The sequence below is a fragment of the Salmo trutta genome, chromosome 19 (genome assembly GCF_901001165.1).
Source record: "Salmo trutta chromosome 19, fSalTru1.1, whole genome shotgun sequence".
Lineage (NCBI taxonomy): Eukaryota > Metazoa > Chordata > Actinopteri > Salmoniformes > Salmonidae > Salmo > Salmo trutta.
The window spans coordinates 27,956,501-27,975,627 of record NC_042975.1 but is presented as its reverse complement, the minus strand read 5'-3'; the positions used below and the strand labels follow the sequence as shown (position 1 = coordinate 27,975,627).

Sequence of the window (19,127 nt, the reverse complement as noted above, 5' to 3'; positions counted from 1 at the left end):
CTCTTTGGTGTGATTGTTTAACTAAATGTCAAGCCTGGCTAAAGCATTGAATACAGGAGTTGCTTCCATCAACAAGAAACCAGTGTGTTTGATATGTAAAAGTATGGAAGTATTTGTGTGCTTGTGGGATATTGAATGAGTTCACAGGGGTGGATAAACAATACAATAAAGCAAGACTAGGCTACTGAAAGCACATTTTATATGTTTAATAAGATTGGCTTGTCCCCCAAACACACATCCATTTATCTGGAAGGTCTCAGTAAATGGTTTGTGATTCCTGACACATGTAGGCCTAGCAGTTACCATAACACTTTCTCAAATTATAGCTGAAGGTGGGCATTTTGACACATGCCCAAGTGCATGGCCCACTGAAGCTCATATCTATTCAAGATCTCTGGGCTGTTAAATGATGGAATGTATCGGCACTGATCTGTTTAGCGCTGAAGCAAACTCAGCACTTACTTCTGTAGGCTAGGTAGAGTATCCTTCCTCCCCTTCAGGACTGTAGAACGCCTCGACAGGCCTGTCACAGGACAGTGCTGGTGTTTTGTCTCCATCTAGTAGTCATTTTAGGAAACTGCGGGGGTCTCTATACATCATGCCTCGTGAAAGAGTGACACATTTTCATACACTAGAGGTGGTTCCCAGATAGATTAAACATACTTCTGGGCTCAATGGAAAATCTCCAAAAAAGTGATTTTAGTACAGGATTAGACTTAATCTGTGTCTGAAATAAATAAAAACACACCTAAAAGACATATACACTCATACAAAAATCTGCAACCCCCATCTTTTAACAGATACATCTTTAATATAAATATACAGTGTTAAAACAAAAATGGTTGAAATTACCATATAATCAATTGTCAGAGTACAGGAGTCAAGATGTGCATGGCACTGGTCTTACTCTCACATACAGCGAAAGGAATACCAGAGACAGATGTCTGCCATGAGCAAGATGAGCTCAACTGATATCTCTATTTAAACCTGTGTATAACTACATGACATTAACTCTGTAGCAGTTGTTCAAGTAATAAAGGGGGGGCATAGGGGGAAAATAAAAGACAGTAGATCGGAGTCAACTGCAAATCAATTCCATATGCTATTTTTTCTTTTTCTAAGAATAGTTTAAAGACATTCTCTGGTACTTCGGCAACTAAGAAAGTATTTTGTAATCCTCCCGCTTTGGGATGGATGTGTCAATGTGTAGTTCATACATGCATAATTTATGAGAAGAATTACTGTTTTACCTCAATTAGCCACAAAATCTCTAGTGGGCCAGTCCCTTAGCAATATGACAGCTACCAATAGGCTTGCCCAGTGATCTCCAATGAGGTTTCAGGGCGGGCCCAACAGCTCAGTGAGTGAGTGAGATTAATAGAGAGAGAGTGAGTGAGATTAATAAAGAGAGAGAGTGAGTGTGAGCAATGAAGTGGCGCACATATCTGCATATGTGACGTAGTACGCAATCTTCCGGGACTACTTTTGGCTCATAAGTGCAACGTTCAGAACTACTGGCTAAAAAGTATAAAAAAGTAGCAGAGAATCTCTAAGTCCACCATAGTTGAATGAAGATGGACTCTTGTTCCCATTCCAGAAGTAGATATACTCTGAACCAACTCTAACACAGTACCAGTCTGACCATCTGCAAAGCACTAAAGATACAAAATCAACTTATTATTAGTTGCATTATTGAATGTAAACATTTGATCTTAAACTCTAAATGATCAAAATAACATCAAAAAGCTACACAAACAATAATTTAACTAAATCCCTAATCTCTATTCAATTTGATAAGGAACTTACCACACCAAAATTATGTGTAGCTCAACTACAACATTTTGCCAACTCACCCAATGTGGCCCTTTCACCAAAGGTACGCTGCCTGTTTTATACATAAAGAAATATAATCAGGCTGCAATGAGGATAGACACGCAACACTAACAGGATGAACCACAAATAGCTCAAATTTTTTATCCAGATATATCATAAAGATATATCAACAGGGATATAGCTTTAAAATTATTTAGAAAAATCTATAAAGCACAACTGAATACTTGTACTCTCTCCTTTTGAATGAGTTATGAAAGGCCTTTGGTTCTTGTAGTCAATAGAATTCCCCTGCTACTCTAAATCAGATCGGAGTACACCCCAGGTCCATACACAAGATACAATATACCAGACATACTGGGGTCAAACTCTGATCAAGGCACCAAGGACTAAAAACCTCAAGTGGTGTCAGCGTTGTTTCTCTAAACTAGACACAAACATTAAAATACCCCAAAAAGTTGGCATCAGAGGAAATATTCATAAATGACTGCCTCATAAAAGAAAGAAAAGGAACAAGTACAGTAGGTGTGCAAATCCTGTCCGTGTTAAAGACTCGCAAACAGGAAGTACAAATAGGACTCAAACACTGTTTCCTGGGGTGTATTCATTAGTGCACATTGTAGCAAAGCATTTTGCAATGGAAAAATGGTTTGCAATGACAACTTGAGTTTCTATTGTACAAATTCAGATAGGTCCTTTCCCATTTCGTCCCATTTGGCAATGAATACACCCCTGGCTGTTGTACTGTGTGAATGACACGAAATCAGAGCGCAACAGATTTAAGGCACATCTTTTATCCAATCCTTTTCAGGAAATTGGTGAATTGTTGTAAAAACCTCTGCACTAATTTTTGTGTAATAAAGTTTGAAGCACGAAAGTTGTATGATGCATAGTACTATACAGAACAATATAATGGTGTCATCTAAAGGCAATGGCAGTGTTTCAAAGTGTGTGTGTGAGTCATTACGGAGTTTATAGGATTAGTCTTTGATTGTGTGTTTGACAGTATCCTCCTATAAGGTAGAGTGGTGTAGTGATTGTTGGTGTTGGTCATGAGTCTGTTATGTGCAGTTGGGGTTGTGTGCAGGTGTTCAGGCAGCTTGGCTGGGCCTGGGTTGGGGGTAGGATAGGACTGGGCAGCCCTTTGATAGATGCCTCAACATCACATTCCATCTCATCATCCATTGGCACCTGCTGGCCCCCAGAGTCACTGGCAGAGTGGGCTAAGGAATCCTCAGTCCCCTTCACCCTCTCTGATATGCCATCGCCCATCTTTATGATATTACACTGTTGTTCTAGCCTCTCTAGTTTCCTCCCCTCCATCTCATCTTTCTCTGATTGCGTTTGTACACCATCCACAATGATAACGGTTTCAACCTCCTCCATCTTCTCTTCTTCCCTATCCATCTTTACAGTTTCTCCCTCTTCCACTTTCGCCTGCTTTGTCCTTACAGAGCAGTCTTCCTCAGGCTCCACCAAGCTGCTCTCCCTCAGGTCCTCTTCCACCTTCACCTGGATTGCTGGCTCAGAGTCAGACGTCCTGCCCTGGTTCTCCAGGGGGGTGTCTCCCCAGGTCTCCCCAGACTTGGTGAGGAAAAGCTGGGTGGGTGTAGTAGAGGTGTCTGGGCTGGTGGTGGTTGTGGTGTGCTGGGGCAGCTCCAGGAGGAAAGCCCTGGCCCTGCAGGGTGAGCTCAAGTCCTCAGCCTCATCACACGACTCCACTCTACGACTTTTAGCTAAGGGGAGTGTGGAGTCACCATTATCCTGATCCCCTGAAGACATCCTGTAGTCAGTTTCATCAAAGGCAGATCTTTTGGTGGTGGAGCACTTGCTGAGGTTGAGGGGCAGGGCCTGCTCTGGGGGAGGGGTGGCAGGCAGATGTGGCTTGCTACTCAGGTCCTGGGATAAGACCTCCGACAGCCGCTTGGTGAAAGAGTGGAGCTGGGCCGAGCCCAACCGCGTACGCATCAGCTGGTGCACCTGCAGGCTACAGTCCAGATCCAGGGGGAGGACCCGGAGAGGGGGCAGGGGAGGCCTGCTGCTACAGACCTTCCTGGTGCTGCTGCTACCGCCCCACTGGGCTTCCTCATCCAGCCCGCATCCCCAGCACTGGTGGTGGGACTGATGGTGAGACTGGGGGTGGGGCTGGTTCCCATTGAGAAGGGTGGTGTTTGGGCTCCCTGTCTTGGCCTGGAGGTAAAGGCTGGAGGGCTGGTGGGAGGCAGGGTTCTGGGGGGTTAGACCAGGGGTGTCCAGGCTAGTGAGGCCCAGTCGGCTCCTAAAGAGATCAAGGGTACAGAGGCCTTTAGTGGGGCTGAACCCTCTGAAGGACCCCCCTGTGTGGAGCCTGGGGAGAGCAGGCAAGAAAGTGGCAGGAGACAGAGTGGGTGATGGTGCTGGAGAATCCCCGTTCTCCATCTTTACCTCCCTTTCGGTTTTGGGCAGGAGGAAGGGGGCAGACATGGGAGACAGGTCTGGGGTTAGTGGCAGGTTGGCCAGGTTTAGCCCCTGGAACACAGACAGGGACTCGAAAGAGGGGGCCTGGAGAGGGGGCTGGGCCCCAAGGTCCAGGCTAGGTTTAGCTGGGGGAGACAGGACCACTGGACTGGCCTTGGAGACTAGGAGTTTGACCTGGTTCTTTTTGCCTGGAGGTCTACCACGGCCTCTCTTCACTACCACCACACCGTCTGGAGAAATAGTCTAGTGAGAGAGATGCCATACATGAGGAATTCTCATTTTAGTCTCTATAACATCATAGAATACAATCATACATTCATTTACATCAGATTCAGATCAAAACAAGACATAACGAGTGGTGACTGCATATTAAATATCAAATGACTGACATCTACTGAGCAAGTCAAAAATGATTAACTGTATGTAGAGTGAGAGATTAGCAGACAGACTCACTGGAGGGGTAGGGGTTACAGTCTTCTCCTGGTTGGCCTCTGCTCCTCTCCCCTTCACCAGCGGTCTCCTCCCACTCATCCCCCTAACCCGGGTAGGCCCAGAGGATGCTGGGAGTTTTAGTTCTGCACCACCTCCGTTTCTGTGCTCCTCGTAAGGAAGAATCAGCCTGAGGGAAACACACAAAGCCAAAAGTTTCAGAATGAAAAACAAGTTTTGTAAGGAAACACCAAGGCCAAGAAGCCTCAACTGCTGGGGATTACCATCAAGTACATTAACGGCATCATTCTAGAACTACAATCTTTTGAAAACGTTTAATGAATAGTTTCAGCCCTGACTCAGTTTCTCACAGCTGAAGCACGGGTAATAGTTGTGTACTTTAGTTATGAACATGGTTACCTTTTGTCACAAGAAAAATAGGCATGCTTTAGGTGGGGCACAATGTAAACTAGTCTGGCACCAGCAGTGTTCCTGCCTCACCTCTCATAGTGCCTCCGGGTGCAGGTGGCAGCGCTGGTGCTGCCCGGGCTTCCTCCTAGTTCATTATACACTTTCTTCCACAGACGCTGGGACGTCACCTACAGGAGAGATGGTAAAGAGTTTAAAAGTAGTTTTTTAGACAATTACATTTTTATAAATAGTTCTAAGTAATTTGCTCAGACATTGCGATCTATCCACTAGTGTATAAGATATGTGGCTGATAAAGAACGACGGCTTTCACTACTCACCCTCTCATGGCCCCCCAACTGTTTGACTACAGAGTACATGACAAACAAGTCAACTGTGGACACACACAGGTAAGAGTGTTAAAGCATACCATAGGTCCTAAGAGCTGTGACTTTGACTGTCTGGTTTACATCACTGACAGATAAAGAGCTTGTTCAAAGACATAACCACATGATGGGAACATTTTATTTAGTTCCGTAGGGAAAACGCACTTTGTATTCAAAGTCTTTGGTATGAATATTAATGGTTGTTGTGACTCACTCTTCTTGAAGCCGAGGTTGGGCACCTTGCTGATGGGTGAGCCGCAGCGCTCCATGTAGCAGTAGAGTTGATCCAGGAACATCTGCTCCTCAGGGTGGGGGAGACAGCCCCCCTCACGTTGCATCTCCAAACTGCCCATCACATTTTCCTACATGATACATAATGTTTTCACCATACTACATGTGGTAATGCTGTACAGTCCCATTTCTTTATTTTTTCTTCCAGTCCCACTTCAGTTGGTGTCCATTAACAAATTATGTGGAATTTTCATTTCTAAGAATAGTAACTACTTGGCATAAATAGTGTGTTGTGATGCATTTCATAACAAACAAAAAACTCAAGGTAATTACTAGGATATAAAGTGATTTTTAAGTGAATATGAGGTTAATAATAAGACATCTGAAAGTAACTGGAAGAAGTTGGTATGTAGCCATAGCAAAACTTTATAGAACAAAACAAATTGTACCGTTATGCTTTCTATCCAGGACTCTGATTGGTTGAGTGCTGGTGGCTCCACAGCTTTCTGGCCTTCTGGCCTTCCTCTTCTCTTGAGGGGTCGCCCCTTCAAGCTGAGGGAGGTGCATCCTGGGAACGAGACACACATTTCACCCTAATTCCAAATAAGAAGAGAAGCATGTGCCTCAAAAAAATATTGCATTTTTGTATATCCCATAACTTCAGCACATTTTGTCCACAACATACAGTAAATTAGTCGGTCAATAAGATATGTTTGATCTGGCATTAATTAATAAAAATGTCTTTGTCATCACATTTCAGATTCCATTGCACAATTAGATTTATAAAATCAAATCACTTTGGCCAATGGCCACACAATGGCCACATTTACAGTTCATCAACATAGAGAGATCAAGTTCCCCCATCCACACACCCAGCTGTGTCCAGACACTGGTGTTGCTATCCAGGGTGGGGTGGTTGAAGGTGTCCCTGCAGTAGAGGACCCGGGTGTTGAGTTGGGCCACCTTGATCCCCCCCAGGGCCAGCAGATGGGGATCCTGCAGCCCCAACACCACCCCGTCCTGAATGCGTCTCTGCAGGGAGCGGAAGCGGCAGTACTGGGGGTAGCTGAGCACCTTGACCCCCAGACGCTCACTCTCACCCTTCTCTTTGAGTGATGCTGGGGGTCCATTGGTAATGATGGGGGTAGGTTTGTGATGACTGTTGGTCTCGCTGGACTTCTGGCTTCCTCCTTTCCATCCTGGAGGTTCAGGACAGGTCCACCTCACCAGATCCTCCACCCGCACCACTATCTTCTTAGAGACGGCCAACACCTCATCCTGAGGAACACACACTCTTTAAATTGGTGCATACCGTAAAAGAAAGGGTCACCAAACACTTTAAGAATCAAGGAAATACTTCACATGATATAAGTCAGAGTACCAATAGCCTGTGGCACATGAGGAGCCATCAGACCCCCTACTCCTCCCAACACATTTGTTATTAACATAGGACTGTAGAGAAATAGGAAACAACTTTGGAAAATCTGGGACTCATAACAACTCATGATTTACATCACAGCAACAACCACCTGGGAAAATAAGTACATGTCATGTAACTAGTCTTTGCCATACTTGTGCATTATTAAAACGGAAGGTTTAAAAAACCGACTTGAATGAAAATGCATTTAACTACACATGAATTGTCTAGGTTAATAACAAAATGTTTCACTTGAATGAGGGGAGAAGTGACACAACAATCTAAGGATTCCTGCTTAAAGTTATCGGTGGTTAAACAAGTCGGCTAAATGCCAGGCACACACAATCCATTATTACATCAACCCAAGCCACATTTTTCCTAAGCAACAAATTATCTTGCACAATACAGTATGTCCTTTCATGAGTTAGGCTGTGTATGACATACTAGTCTAGCAATGACAGATATGGACTGTAATTTTGTGTGATTCTAAGTACTTCTACGTTGAACAGAGAAAATGACACCCACTTTCAGTGTTTACAGTAATGTAGACGTGAAAATGTATATCTTTTTCAGATTTGAATAGCAGAGTTGTGAAAATTATTGAAAAATCCTAAACGATGAAAAATGATATACATTCATTCATTCTTTATACAAAAAATAAATATTTTCAATGAATCTATCTGAACCAAAAAATAAACATTGTGAGGAAACACCAGACCCACACCCCTTGGTTGCCCCCAAATGATGTCTATATTATAGAGCTCAGTGGCCCCCCCCTCACCTCTCCATGCTCTCTGGTCCTGCCCTTGGGAGTATCCTCAGGGAGGTAGTAGAGTCTGGAGCTGGCCAGTAGATGGCGTTGGGCCTGGTCCTCCCACAGTAAAGTCACCTGAAATAAGAAATGCAAAGTTATTTAGCAGATGCTTTTATCCAGAGCGACTTACAAATAATATGTAAGCAGTACATGTGACACAAGAAGGAATGAAACTCAAAACTCTGGGTCTTGTTTAGGAGGTTGCAATGTTACAGAACGCTCAAAAATCTGGTAGAAATCCTCAGTGAAGAAGAAATTATTATGTATCCATCTGCAACGTTTTGCACATTTCACCACCCTGAATACACCCTGATATGGCAAGTATCATGCGCTAACTAACGGAGCTATGGGAAGTCGTACCTCAGCAATGCACACAGGTTCTTGGGGGCCACAGCGGACATAGTAGAACTCCCCCAGTTTCCAGACCAGTGCAGGGGCCCCGGCCAAGGCCCCACAGCTCACTGACTTATAGAAGGCAAAGGATCCACGCAGGCAGGAGGGAGCACCTAACCACTGAGAGCAATTTTCACAAAAAAAGAAAGAGCGGTTAGAGTCATTTAACCATTCCCGTCTGTTCAATGTGACTAGGCATGTGATTTGAATCAACCTCGGACCATAATGTACACTGAACAAAAATATAATCGCAAAATGTAAAGTGTTGGTTTCATGAGCTGAAATAAAAGATCCCTGAAATGTTTCACATGCACAAAAAGCTTATTTCTCTCAAATTTGTGCACACATTTTTTACACCCCAGTTATTGAGCATTTCTGCTTTGAAAAAGATCATCCATCCACCGGACAGGGGTGGCATATCAAGAAGCATGATCATTACACAGGTGCACCTTGTGCTGGAGGACAATAAAAGGCCACTAAATGTGCACTTGTGTCACACAACACAAGGCCACAGATGTCTCAAGTTGAGGTAGTGTGCAATTAAAATAAAAAGTTAAGAGTCACATGCGCCAAATACAACAGGTGTAGACCTTACAGTGAAATGCTTACTTACAAACCATAACCAACAATGCAGTAAAAACTACAAAAAAATAAGAATAAGAAATAAAAGTAACAAATAATTGAAGCGCAGCAGTAAAATAACAATAGCGAGGCTATATACAGGTTCATGCTGACTGCAGGATTGTCCACCAGAGCTGTTGCTCTGATAATTGTATGTTCATTTCACTATTATAAGCTGCTTTCGTTTAACAGCAAAACCATGTGTACTGTCACCATTTATTTTCCGCAATTATACTGGGAGCAATAGCACTGTGACTATGTCTTGTACAGCCCAACTGACATCTGCTACATAAATCAACTTCATTTAAAAAGAAAATACTTCATTTGATTAGTTCAACTAACGTGTGCCCCTCACAAATGTCTAACAGACAAGGAAAGCATAATTTAAATTTCAAAGTTTGAATTAAATATAGATGTTATTTATCGCATCAATGTGTATAATCTGACTGACTATCAAACACAACTCTTTACACACAGACACCCCTTCACATTACAGAAATTATTAATTTGGCCATGAACATACACCTTCAGATTCCACCCAATGTTCTTGGCAAAGGCCTGCATTACTCACCATTTATCAACATTAGTTAATATGTACAGCGCATTCGGAAAGTATTCAGACCCCTTCCCTTTTTCAACATTTTGTTACGTTACAGCCTTATCCTCAAATTGATTAAATATATTTTTTTTAAATCATCATTAATCTACACACAATACCCCATAATGACAAAGCGAAAACCGGTTCAGAAATGTTTGCAAATTTAAAAAAAAAAAAATCAAAAACAGAAATAGCTTATTTAGATAAGTATGCAGATCCTTTGCTATGAGACTCGAAACTGAGCCCAGGTGCATCCGGTTTCTATTGATCATCCTTGAGATGCTTCTACAACTTGATTGGAGCCCACCAGTGGTAAATTCAATTGATTAGACAGGATTTGGAAAGGTACACACCTGTCTATATAAAAGGTCCCACAGTTGACAGTGCATGTCAGAGCAAAATCGAAGGAATTGTCCGTAGAGCTCCGAGACAGGATTGTGTCGAGGCACAGATTTGAGGAAGGGTACCACAACATTTCTACTCTATTGAAGGTCCCCAAGAACACAGTGGCCTCCATCATTCTTAAATGGAAGAAGTCTGGAACCACCAAAACTCTTCCTAGAGATGGCCACAAGACCAAACTGAGCAATCAGGGGAGAAGGGCCTTGGTCAGGAAGGTGACCAAGAACCTAATGGTCACTCTGACAGAAGGGAGAACTTTCCAGAAGGACAACCATCTCTGCAACACTACACCAATCAGGCATTTATGGTAGAGTGGCCAGACAGAAGCCACTCCTCAGTAAAAGGCACATGAAAACCTGCTTGGAGTTTGCCAAAAGGCACCCAAAGGAGAAACAAGAGTCTCTGGTCTGATGAAGCCAATATTGAACTATTTGGCCTGAATGCCAAGCATCACATCTGGAGGAAATCTGGTACCATCCCTACTGTGAAGCATGGTGGTGGCAGCATCATGCTGTGGGGATGTTTTTCAGCTGCAGGGACTGGGAGACTAGTCAGGATCGAGGGAAAGATGACTGGAGAAAAGCACAGAGATCCTTGATGAAAACCTGCTCCAGAGCGCTCAGGACCGCAGACTGGGGCGAAGGTTCACCTTCCAACAGGACATCGACCCTAAGCACACAGCCAAGACAACGCAGGAGTGGCTTCGAGACAAGTCTCAATGTCCTTGAGTGGCCCAGCCAGAGCCCGGACTTGAACCTGATCAAACATCTTTGGAGACCTGAAAAATAGCTGTGCAGTGACACTCCCCATCCAACCTGACAGCGCTTGAGAGGATCTGCAAAGAAGAATGGGAAAGCTCCAAATGCATGTGCCAAGCTTGCAGCGTCATACCCAAGAAGACTCGAGACTAATCGCTGCCAAAGGTGCTTCAACAAAGTACTGAGTAAAAGATCTGAATACTTATGTAAATGTGATATTTCAATTTCTTTTTTTATACATTTGCAAAAATGACTACAAACCTGTTTTTCCTTTGTCATTAAGGGGTATTGTGTGTATATTGACAAGGATTTTTTTAAATCCCTTTTAGAATAAGGCTGTAACGTAACAAAATGTGGAAAAAGTCAAGGGGTCTGAATACTTTCCAAATGCACTGAACAAAAATAAACGCAACATGCAACAATTTCAATAATTTTATTGAGTTACAGTTCATATAAGGAAATCAGTCAATTGAAATAAATGTATTAGGCCCAAATCTATGGATTTCTGGACAGGGATGTAGCCATGGGTGGGCTGGGGAGGGCACAGGCCCACCCACTAGGGAGCCAGGCCCAGCCAATTAGAATGAGTTTTTCTCCCACGAAATGGCTTTATTACAGACATGAAACTGAGGAGTATTTCTCAGCTGTCAGGGTGGCTGGTCTCAGCCGATCCTGCAGGCTTAGAAGCCGGATGTAGAGGTCCTGTGCTGGTGTGTTTAGATTTGGTCTGCGGTTGTGAGGCCGTTTGGACATACTGCCAAATTCTCTAAAACGACATTGGTAGAGAAATTAACATTCAATCCTCTGTTGGACATTCCTGCAGTCAGCATGCCAATTGCACACTCCCTCAAAACTAGAGACATCGGTGGCATTGTGTTGTGTGACAAAACTGCACATTTTATTGTCCCCAGCACAAAGTGCACCTGTGTAATGATCATGCTGTTTAATCAGATTCTTGATATGCCACATCTGTCAGGTGGATAGATGATCTTGTCAAAGGAGAAATGCTCACAAACAGGGATGTAAACAAATTCGTGCAAAACATTTGAGAGAAATACGCTTTTTGTGCTTTATGGAAAATTTCGGGGACCTTTTATTTCCGCTCTTGAAATATGGGACCAACACTTTACATGTTGTATTTATAATTTTGTTCAGTATAGTTTGCACAGTCTATGTCTCTATGCGTGAGTGACCTCGCTGCAAGTGGCCATAAATTACAATGGCTAAATACGGTGCCCTTCTGCTCGCCACTCTAGCATCATGCCACTTTAGCGTTACCATTCACCAAAACACATTCCAAAGTATTAATCTATTTAGTAGGCAACTCATGGATATGGGCCTCCAAGCATATTCTATAGTCTTTTTGGAGGGGTATAAAATAAAAACTATACAATTTATCTATGCAAAACTATGAAGAAAAGTGCTGTAATAATGTTTAATTTATTTAAAGTTTTTTTTTTTTTTTAACTCTGAAGGCCTAATCTAAAAAAAAAAAAAGAATAGGTCAGTCCATTATCTATGTTCAGGATCTTCTAAAATTAACACCCCTGTAGGCCTATTATAGGGCCTAGCCCAGATGCCTAAATGCGGAAATGTCTCAAATTCGCACCCCTCCCCACCCCCTCTTGTGGACAACCCCGTCCCCTACCTAGTGTAGCAGGAACAGAACACGTTGATCACTTGGCCAACTAGTGGTGAAAATTAAGTAAGGTTGATTCTACAATAAAGCCACAAAATATAAAAGACTGGGCTTTACATTTTGAGTGGATTTTTAAATAGAAACACTAACCAACAGATAGGATTACGTCAATGCTCGTGATGGCTTTAGATTGGCACTGCTGTTCCAGGAAGAGAGGAACTAATAGAAAATGTGTTCTATCTGCAAAAGAACATTATGTGACCTTGGATATCATAATATACAAATGATCGTTAACACAATATTACAACATTCTAAGGGGTACAAAAGTACATTATTGGATTTATTTAGAACAGAGAAGGATCCGAGGGACATATAATATTAATGTAGAGAAAACTATGCTTGCCAGGCCTATAACTTAAATACCATCACTAATGATAGAACTTTAATATTTCTGATATTAAATATAAAACCAATGTAGGTTTATTGTTATTGAAGTCTTTCAATTCGACAGAAACAAAATCATCCTGTGCGTTTTTGTAGGCCTGGTATGATACAATCAAAAATAATCCTCACAATTTCAAGTAAAAAGTACAGCGATTTCCATCACGAAAATCCTCATTCCGTTCTGAGCAATACCAAATACACACGACATAACGTCGGCGGTTTATTTCTATCCATATGTTGGCTATTTGTTCGATAAATATATTGCTCCACCTAGTTGCATCGATGATGTTGTAATCTTTAATATCACGTCACTGTAAATTTAAGATATTTGTTTTCGAATTACTCAAAACACGGTTAAGTTACACCATTGATTTAGTTGAAAAACAAAATAATCTTAATATTGTCGAATCGTCAGATAAAAACGTTCTTTAATGTGGGGGTGGGGGTAAAACACGTAGGTAGTCGACACGACACAAAGAAATTAATCATAAACAGGAAGAAAAGATAGAAATATTGAAGTTGAATTACATTGCAAACGCTGGCAAATAAAATCGTGAAACCATGTTAGCGAAATTTGGGGCTTTCAAAAATCATAGCGAGCTATTTTCTCCACTGGAAAGTTGTGACTCATTCAGCTAAGTTGCAATTGCAAGACTTGTTAGCTTGATAGGACAATCAAGTCTACATTCTAAACAAAATTACAGACTTGAAAACCGGCAAACTGATATCAAATTAAGACCGAAATAGTCGGTTTATTCCCGATGTCAACAGGTAAAAGTGGCATGTGTGCGCATAGAAAAATTACGATTTATTTCTAAACAATATAGTGAGTGTCGGTTTTACCTGTATTGCATTCTGCTCCATTGCAGCCCCACATTCCCTTATTCCCTCTCAGAGCCCCCTATCAAGTTACACAGCCGGGTACTCACCGGCACACAACAAATGCACAAGAAAAGGCTCCTCGTTTTTTATGAAAATAGGACAGGATCTAGGTGTGGCCAAAACTGTTTGCGAGAGTTGCCTAACTTATTGTTAATATGAAAGTGGATATTTTTAATGAGAGGACATTTTTCCATTCTGAAATCATTGTTGTTCATGCTTATAAATGTCCTTAATTTATTTTTCACGATGGTGTTGCATCAAATTGAAATTTAGTAACAGTGTAGCCTAATATCAATCTTTGAGCTGGTCAGTCCGGCTCCTCGGGTATAACCATGGTACCTACATGGAGACAAACGCCTGGTGATCATTTTAAGTAATCGTGACTTGTATTTTACACTATACCACACTGGGAGAAAAGGTGAGCAAAGACAAGCACGTGATAGGTGTTATGGCTTAAGAAGTGCAACATAACTACTAGCCTACTGGGGGTGCAGGGAAATGTACAGTGCAACATTGTATCAATATAAAATGCTAGCCATCTTTCATTTGCAAGTTTTGAACAACATAACACGTGTTCAGAAAGGTGTCTCTTGTTTAAGAGTGACTGAATATTTTAAAGTTGTATAATTTTGCTGAAAACATTGATTTAATGACCTGATCTTCCCCTGTACAGTTTCTCCAACAGGCGTGAGCATGTGTCTCTTTCCATTCTGTGGAACTTGGCTTGACCATGAAATTCAGAGATTTTTACTTCAAGACTAATTGTATTACCAAGCTGCCATTCAAATATAGCTGCAGTGATGTCCAAGTATCAAATATCTGGTCTCGAAATATACTAGCAATACAGTGCGATTTTACCCATTAAAAGTTTTCATTGTAGTTTAAAATAATGTAACATTTCTTATACATAATACATATTTCACACAGAAATTTCAGAAAAAAGGGAATTTCCTCACTGAAAGTTAACCATGTACAATAAAAAATATATAAAAAAATAGCCTACGCCTACTATAAAAAAGTTGACCTTAATGAATTCATTACTTTCCATACAGTAGGAGAAAGTGAGTGAGCTGTTTAGCATGTACCGTACAACAAAAGCATTTGAGGGGGCCATTTTTATGGTGCTCCATTTCAAGTAGTCTTTCCACTCTGGCCTAACACATTCATTAATTTTTATCTTCCTCATCCTCCTCCGCTGTCCTAACAGTTGGGGCTACATGGCCAGCTTCTGTGCCACCGCCGTTACCATGGCAGTGCCCTTTTCCGCTGCCATCCTCCGAGACGAGGAAAGTGATGTCACAGTTAGGGACCAGAATTCTTACGGTCTCCTGGAGCTGCTTACTGAAGGTGGAGGGAAGAGAAACAGGGGGATAACAATGTTGAGAGAGACAGGGAGATAGTCAAATCAAAGTATGGCTACCTGCACACCTGATACTGACATTGCACTGTCAGGAGGACCAAAGGAGTGAATAAGAGAGATACAATCTCCATGGACAATTGGAAAATAACTATTCTATGAAAAAATGTTCCATCATGTGAAATTCCTGCATTTAGACAAACAGAGTGGAAAGGCAGGGATAAGGTTGAGGGAGGGGTGTAATTAACTTTAGGATAGTGGTTAGACCAACATATTACTGAGATTTAGTGACTTGTGAATATGCTGAGGAAACAAAGGCAGGAAATCCACATTGTTATTATGGCAGCACAAGAGGATATTCTCCATTCAAGAATATAAAAAGCAGGATTTATCTGTAACTTTCCACTTAAACTGAAATAACCCTGTGGATAATTTCATAACATTTCTATCTGAGGTGAACATATTTTTTACCATATATCGTATCGACAATATCACAATATAGTTTTGGCGCTAGTTGCCTGTACCTGCACCAAAATTCCAGTATTTTTCCTTCATAACTAGTTCTTCAGCTTCTTTTTAATGAGGGAGCTAATTTGTTTTCAGCACTAACAATATTTCTATGACTGATCAAAACTCATTTTCTCATGTCCCTTTGCAGCAGACATATGGTGAGCAATGTTAGGAACGTTAAATTGCCCAAAAATCCCAGTATCGAATTGCAATACATCATATCGGCACCTAAGTATTGTGATAATATCATATCATGAGGTCCCTGGCAATTCCCAGCCCTTCCATTTCTAGTCGATTTTATAATATATAGTTGTAAAGACAGTTGCACTCATTTCTCTCAATCTTACCCAGTAGTAGCTTCTGTATTATGTAGCACATTGATTTAAAAAAATAACTGCTAAATTTAGGATCTGTGTAACTAGAGATATGACACATAAGAGCATGGTGTGTCAGTCACTATCTCCAGAGATGAATCTGGTCTCAAAGCTGTCCTGGACAAAGTCACAAAACAGTTAAGTACACAGATAAATTGACCAGGGTGAATGAGGTTTGGCCTGTATTCGGCAAATGAAAGTCAAGAGAGTCAAACATAGAAGTTATGTATTTTTATTTACTTTAGCTACGTACTTTTGACTGCTCATTAATTTGGTGGAGAAACACATACGCATGCACGCCTGGGTTGAGTAAATGTCGATCCACCACCAGGTCAAACTCAGTTTGGATGTCCCATCGTCTACAACACCCCCCAACCCTTGTCGGTCACCTTTCGGTTTCTGACCCAATACTCCTACCTGCCAGGCTACCTGTAAATACATACATCCTCCCTGCCCACTCTCTCCATGTTCTTTATCTAATCCACGTAACATGCGCTTGTCCCCATCCCTGGGGAGGCAGAGAATCTTACACAGAAATGAATGCAACATATTGCATGCACACACAAAAACGCAAACAAAACCTAGTTGCTATCATCTCCAGCAGAGGGAGCCATTGTATTGTGGAAGTGCTAGAAATCGCACTAAACTAAATGATATGTTTCAAGATAGGACTCCATGGTTATCCTTGACATCCCTAACATTGTGGCAAGCAATTTGTAATAACATGACTTATATATGGTTACTACAGTCACCCTCTCCTTCCCTTGCTAGGCTAAATGGGGCATCTTATGCCTTTATATGTGTTCTTCCTCTAATGCTATGTTTGCAGTAGTGTGGCTGCAGTACAGATAGGTACTACCTACCAATGATCATGTCAATCTCACAGCTCTGGTCCCTGGTCCCCACAGTGTCATTCACCGTTGCAACTGAACCAATGTCATAGTCCAAGGGGGAGAAAGAAAGACAGAAATAAATAAACTGGTATAACAACTTTATAGGCTCTACTAATGTAGTAATAACATTCCAAATGCATATCCCATCAAAATATTAGAAATATTAGTTTATTACAAAGTGGTGGTAGTTGGATGGTAAAAGAGGCCTACAGACTCCCCTCTCTGCTGTGGATGGCTTCTCTCAGTAGCCTGACCACGTCCACTCCTGAACAGTTAAAGAAAGCCTTTGGTCCAAAGGATCAGGATACTCTGGAAGTCGAGGTCACAGACAATGAGTGAGATTTGACCATCATTTACTATTAGCCCTTGACTTTTTCTGACAAAGTTGTCAAATAGACTGTCCAAACAAGTGTAAAGACAATTAAATGTTCAAACGTCATGACTCTGAATTAGTCCAATGTTGAGAAGTAACCTGGGCTTGGTATTTTCTACTAATATCAGTCCTGGCTGCATGAATGGATCCTTTGTGGGTGCATGTGTTTGTGTGTGTTGGCTGACTGACAAACCTTGTCTATGTCTTTCTGCTCGAAGGAGAAGGTACAGCCCAGAGGTAGCATCTGATCCTTCAGCTCCAGGAACTCAGCCAGGCAGGCCGCAATGTGGTAAAACCACTGGACAGGGAAAGACATCACAATGAGTCAACATTTTACAACGGAGTGTGAAAATCCAAGAGATGGGTCTGAAAGGGGATTCATACCTATGCAGGCTGGGGAATCGTATGCGGTTTCTCTAGAAACTGAGCATGGCTTTCAGCCATCAAAAGCTGGTAAAGTCACAGCCCACATGAGTCACCAAGATGTATTACCTTGAGTATGTCTAAGTTAAATTCTCTGACTTGTGTTTTCCTGATCAGTCACATGAGTGGTTTAAAAAGGACTTTGTGGCTGACAGACAGTTTTCCAGTCAATGTCCCATATTTGTAGTTTGACTTAAAATGAACCATTGAGACACGGTAGTGATGACACCATAAGCCTTGTTGATCTCTGCACCAGACAGGATGCTCTTGCCAGCATACTTGGGGTCCAACATGTACGCTGCGGCGTGTATGGGCTTCAGGCAGAAGTCTTCACGCTTTTTGATGTGTTTCAGAACTGCAGTTTCCTCTGCTTAGAGCAACAGTGAAGTGGGCAGGGCAGTACGGATTTATCTTACATCTACAAGCAGAGTCTGAACGTCAGACAGAATGGCATTGTCTACCTCAATCTGTACAATGGATACGGCTATAGGTTTCAGGAGTTTCAGGCTGCTTACCACTCTCTCCCAAAATACATAATCCAGGAGGATCCTCTTGATGGGGCTGTCCATATCAGCAGACTGTGATATGGTCATTTCTTGGGGAGACTCCTTCCCCTCCAGGAGACTGTCAAACATGATGACAACACCACCCCAACGGGTGTTGCTGGGCAGCTTCAATGTGGTGCTCTTATTCTTCTCACTTTGCTTGGTGAGGTAGATTGCTGCTATAACTTGATGACCCTTCACATACCTAACCATTTCCTTGGCTCTCTTGTAGAGTGTATCCATTGTTTTCAGTGCCATGATGTCCTTGAGGAGCAGATTCAATGCATGAGCAGCACAGCCAATGGGTGTTATGTGAGCAAGCAGCCTTCATGTTCACAGCGTTGTCTGTCACCAGTGCAAATACCTTCTGTGGTCTAAGGTCATTGATTACTGCCTTCAGCTCATCTGCAATGTAGAGACCGGTGTGTCTGTTGTCCCTTGTGTCTGTGCTCTTGTAGAATACTGGTTGCGGGGTGGAGATGATGTAGTTAATTATTCCTTGCCCGCGAACATTCGACTACCCATCAGAGATGATTGTAATACAGGCTGCTTTCTCTATGATTTGCTTGACCTTGAACTCTGTTGAACTCTGCATCCTGCAAATGAGTAGATAAAGCATGTCTGGTTGGAGGGGTGTATGCTGAGCGAAGAACACTCCGAAATCTCTTCCAATACACATTGCCTGTGAGCATCAGAGGTGAACCAGTTGCATACACGGCTTGAGCAAGACATTCATCAGCCTTTCTCTGACTACGTTCCTCTGCTGAGTCAAAAACACTTCTGATTCAGGAGGACCATGAGCTGTTGCTATTGATAAGGTGTTTGATTCATCATTTTCACCTTGAATAGAAGTAGAGGGACTTTTGTCAGAGGTTGCTTGTTGTGAGCGCTGGGGGAGCTTTATGCACTTGGCCAGATGATTCTGCATCTTTGTTGCATTCTT

General features: G+C 42.1%; 1 protein-coding gene across 5 annotated transcripts; it reads right to left on the bottom strand.

Annotated features, from left to right (window-relative positions):
- Positions 1-789: 789 nt before the first annotated feature.
- On the bottom strand, positions 790-19,103 carry LOC115154285 (AT-rich interactive domain-containing protein 5B). 5 transcript variants are annotated; one of them, XM_029700358.1, is made up of 14 exons: positions 19,025-19,082; positions 17,410-17,514; positions 17,019-17,152; positions 16,814-16,876; positions 13,671-15,050; positions 8,333-8,485; positions 7,940-8,047; positions 6,614-7,019; positions 6,191-6,309; positions 5,725-5,872; positions 5,466-5,518; positions 5,218-5,315; positions 4,741-4,906; positions 790-4,530 (listed from the first exon to the last, which is right to left on the bottom strand). In XM_029700358.1, the coding sequence occupies exons 5-14, from the start codon at positions 13,689-13,691 to the stop codon at positions 2,881-2,883; spliced, it is 2,922 nt and encodes a 973-aa protein (XP_029556218.1). In that variant the 5' UTR covers positions 13,692-15,050; positions 16,814-16,876; positions 17,019-17,152; positions 17,410-17,514; positions 19,025-19,082; the 3' UTR covers positions 790-2,880. The 5 variants fall into 5 exon arrangements, with proteins under 5 accessions (XP_029556218.1, XP_029556219.1, XP_029556216.1 ...); XM_029700359.1 differs by having other exon boundaries at positions 17,054-17,152; XM_029700356.1 differs by having other exon boundaries at positions 16,814-17,152; positions 19,025-19,103.
- Between the last annotated feature and the right edge of the window lie 24 nt (positions 19,104-19,127).

Coding starts and splice junctions, on each gene's coding strand:
- LOC115154285 (XM_029700356.1), bottom strand. CDS start 13,691: ATGGAGCAGAATGCAATACAG. Junction 6,310..6,613: donor CAGTGTCTGGACACAGCTGG/GTGTGTGGATGG, acceptor TCTCGTTCCCAG/GATGCACCTCCCTCAGCTTG. Junction 4,907..5,217: donor ACCCGGAGGCACTATGAGAG/GTGAGGCAGGAA, acceptor TGTTTCCCTCAG/GCTGATTCTTCCTTACGAGG.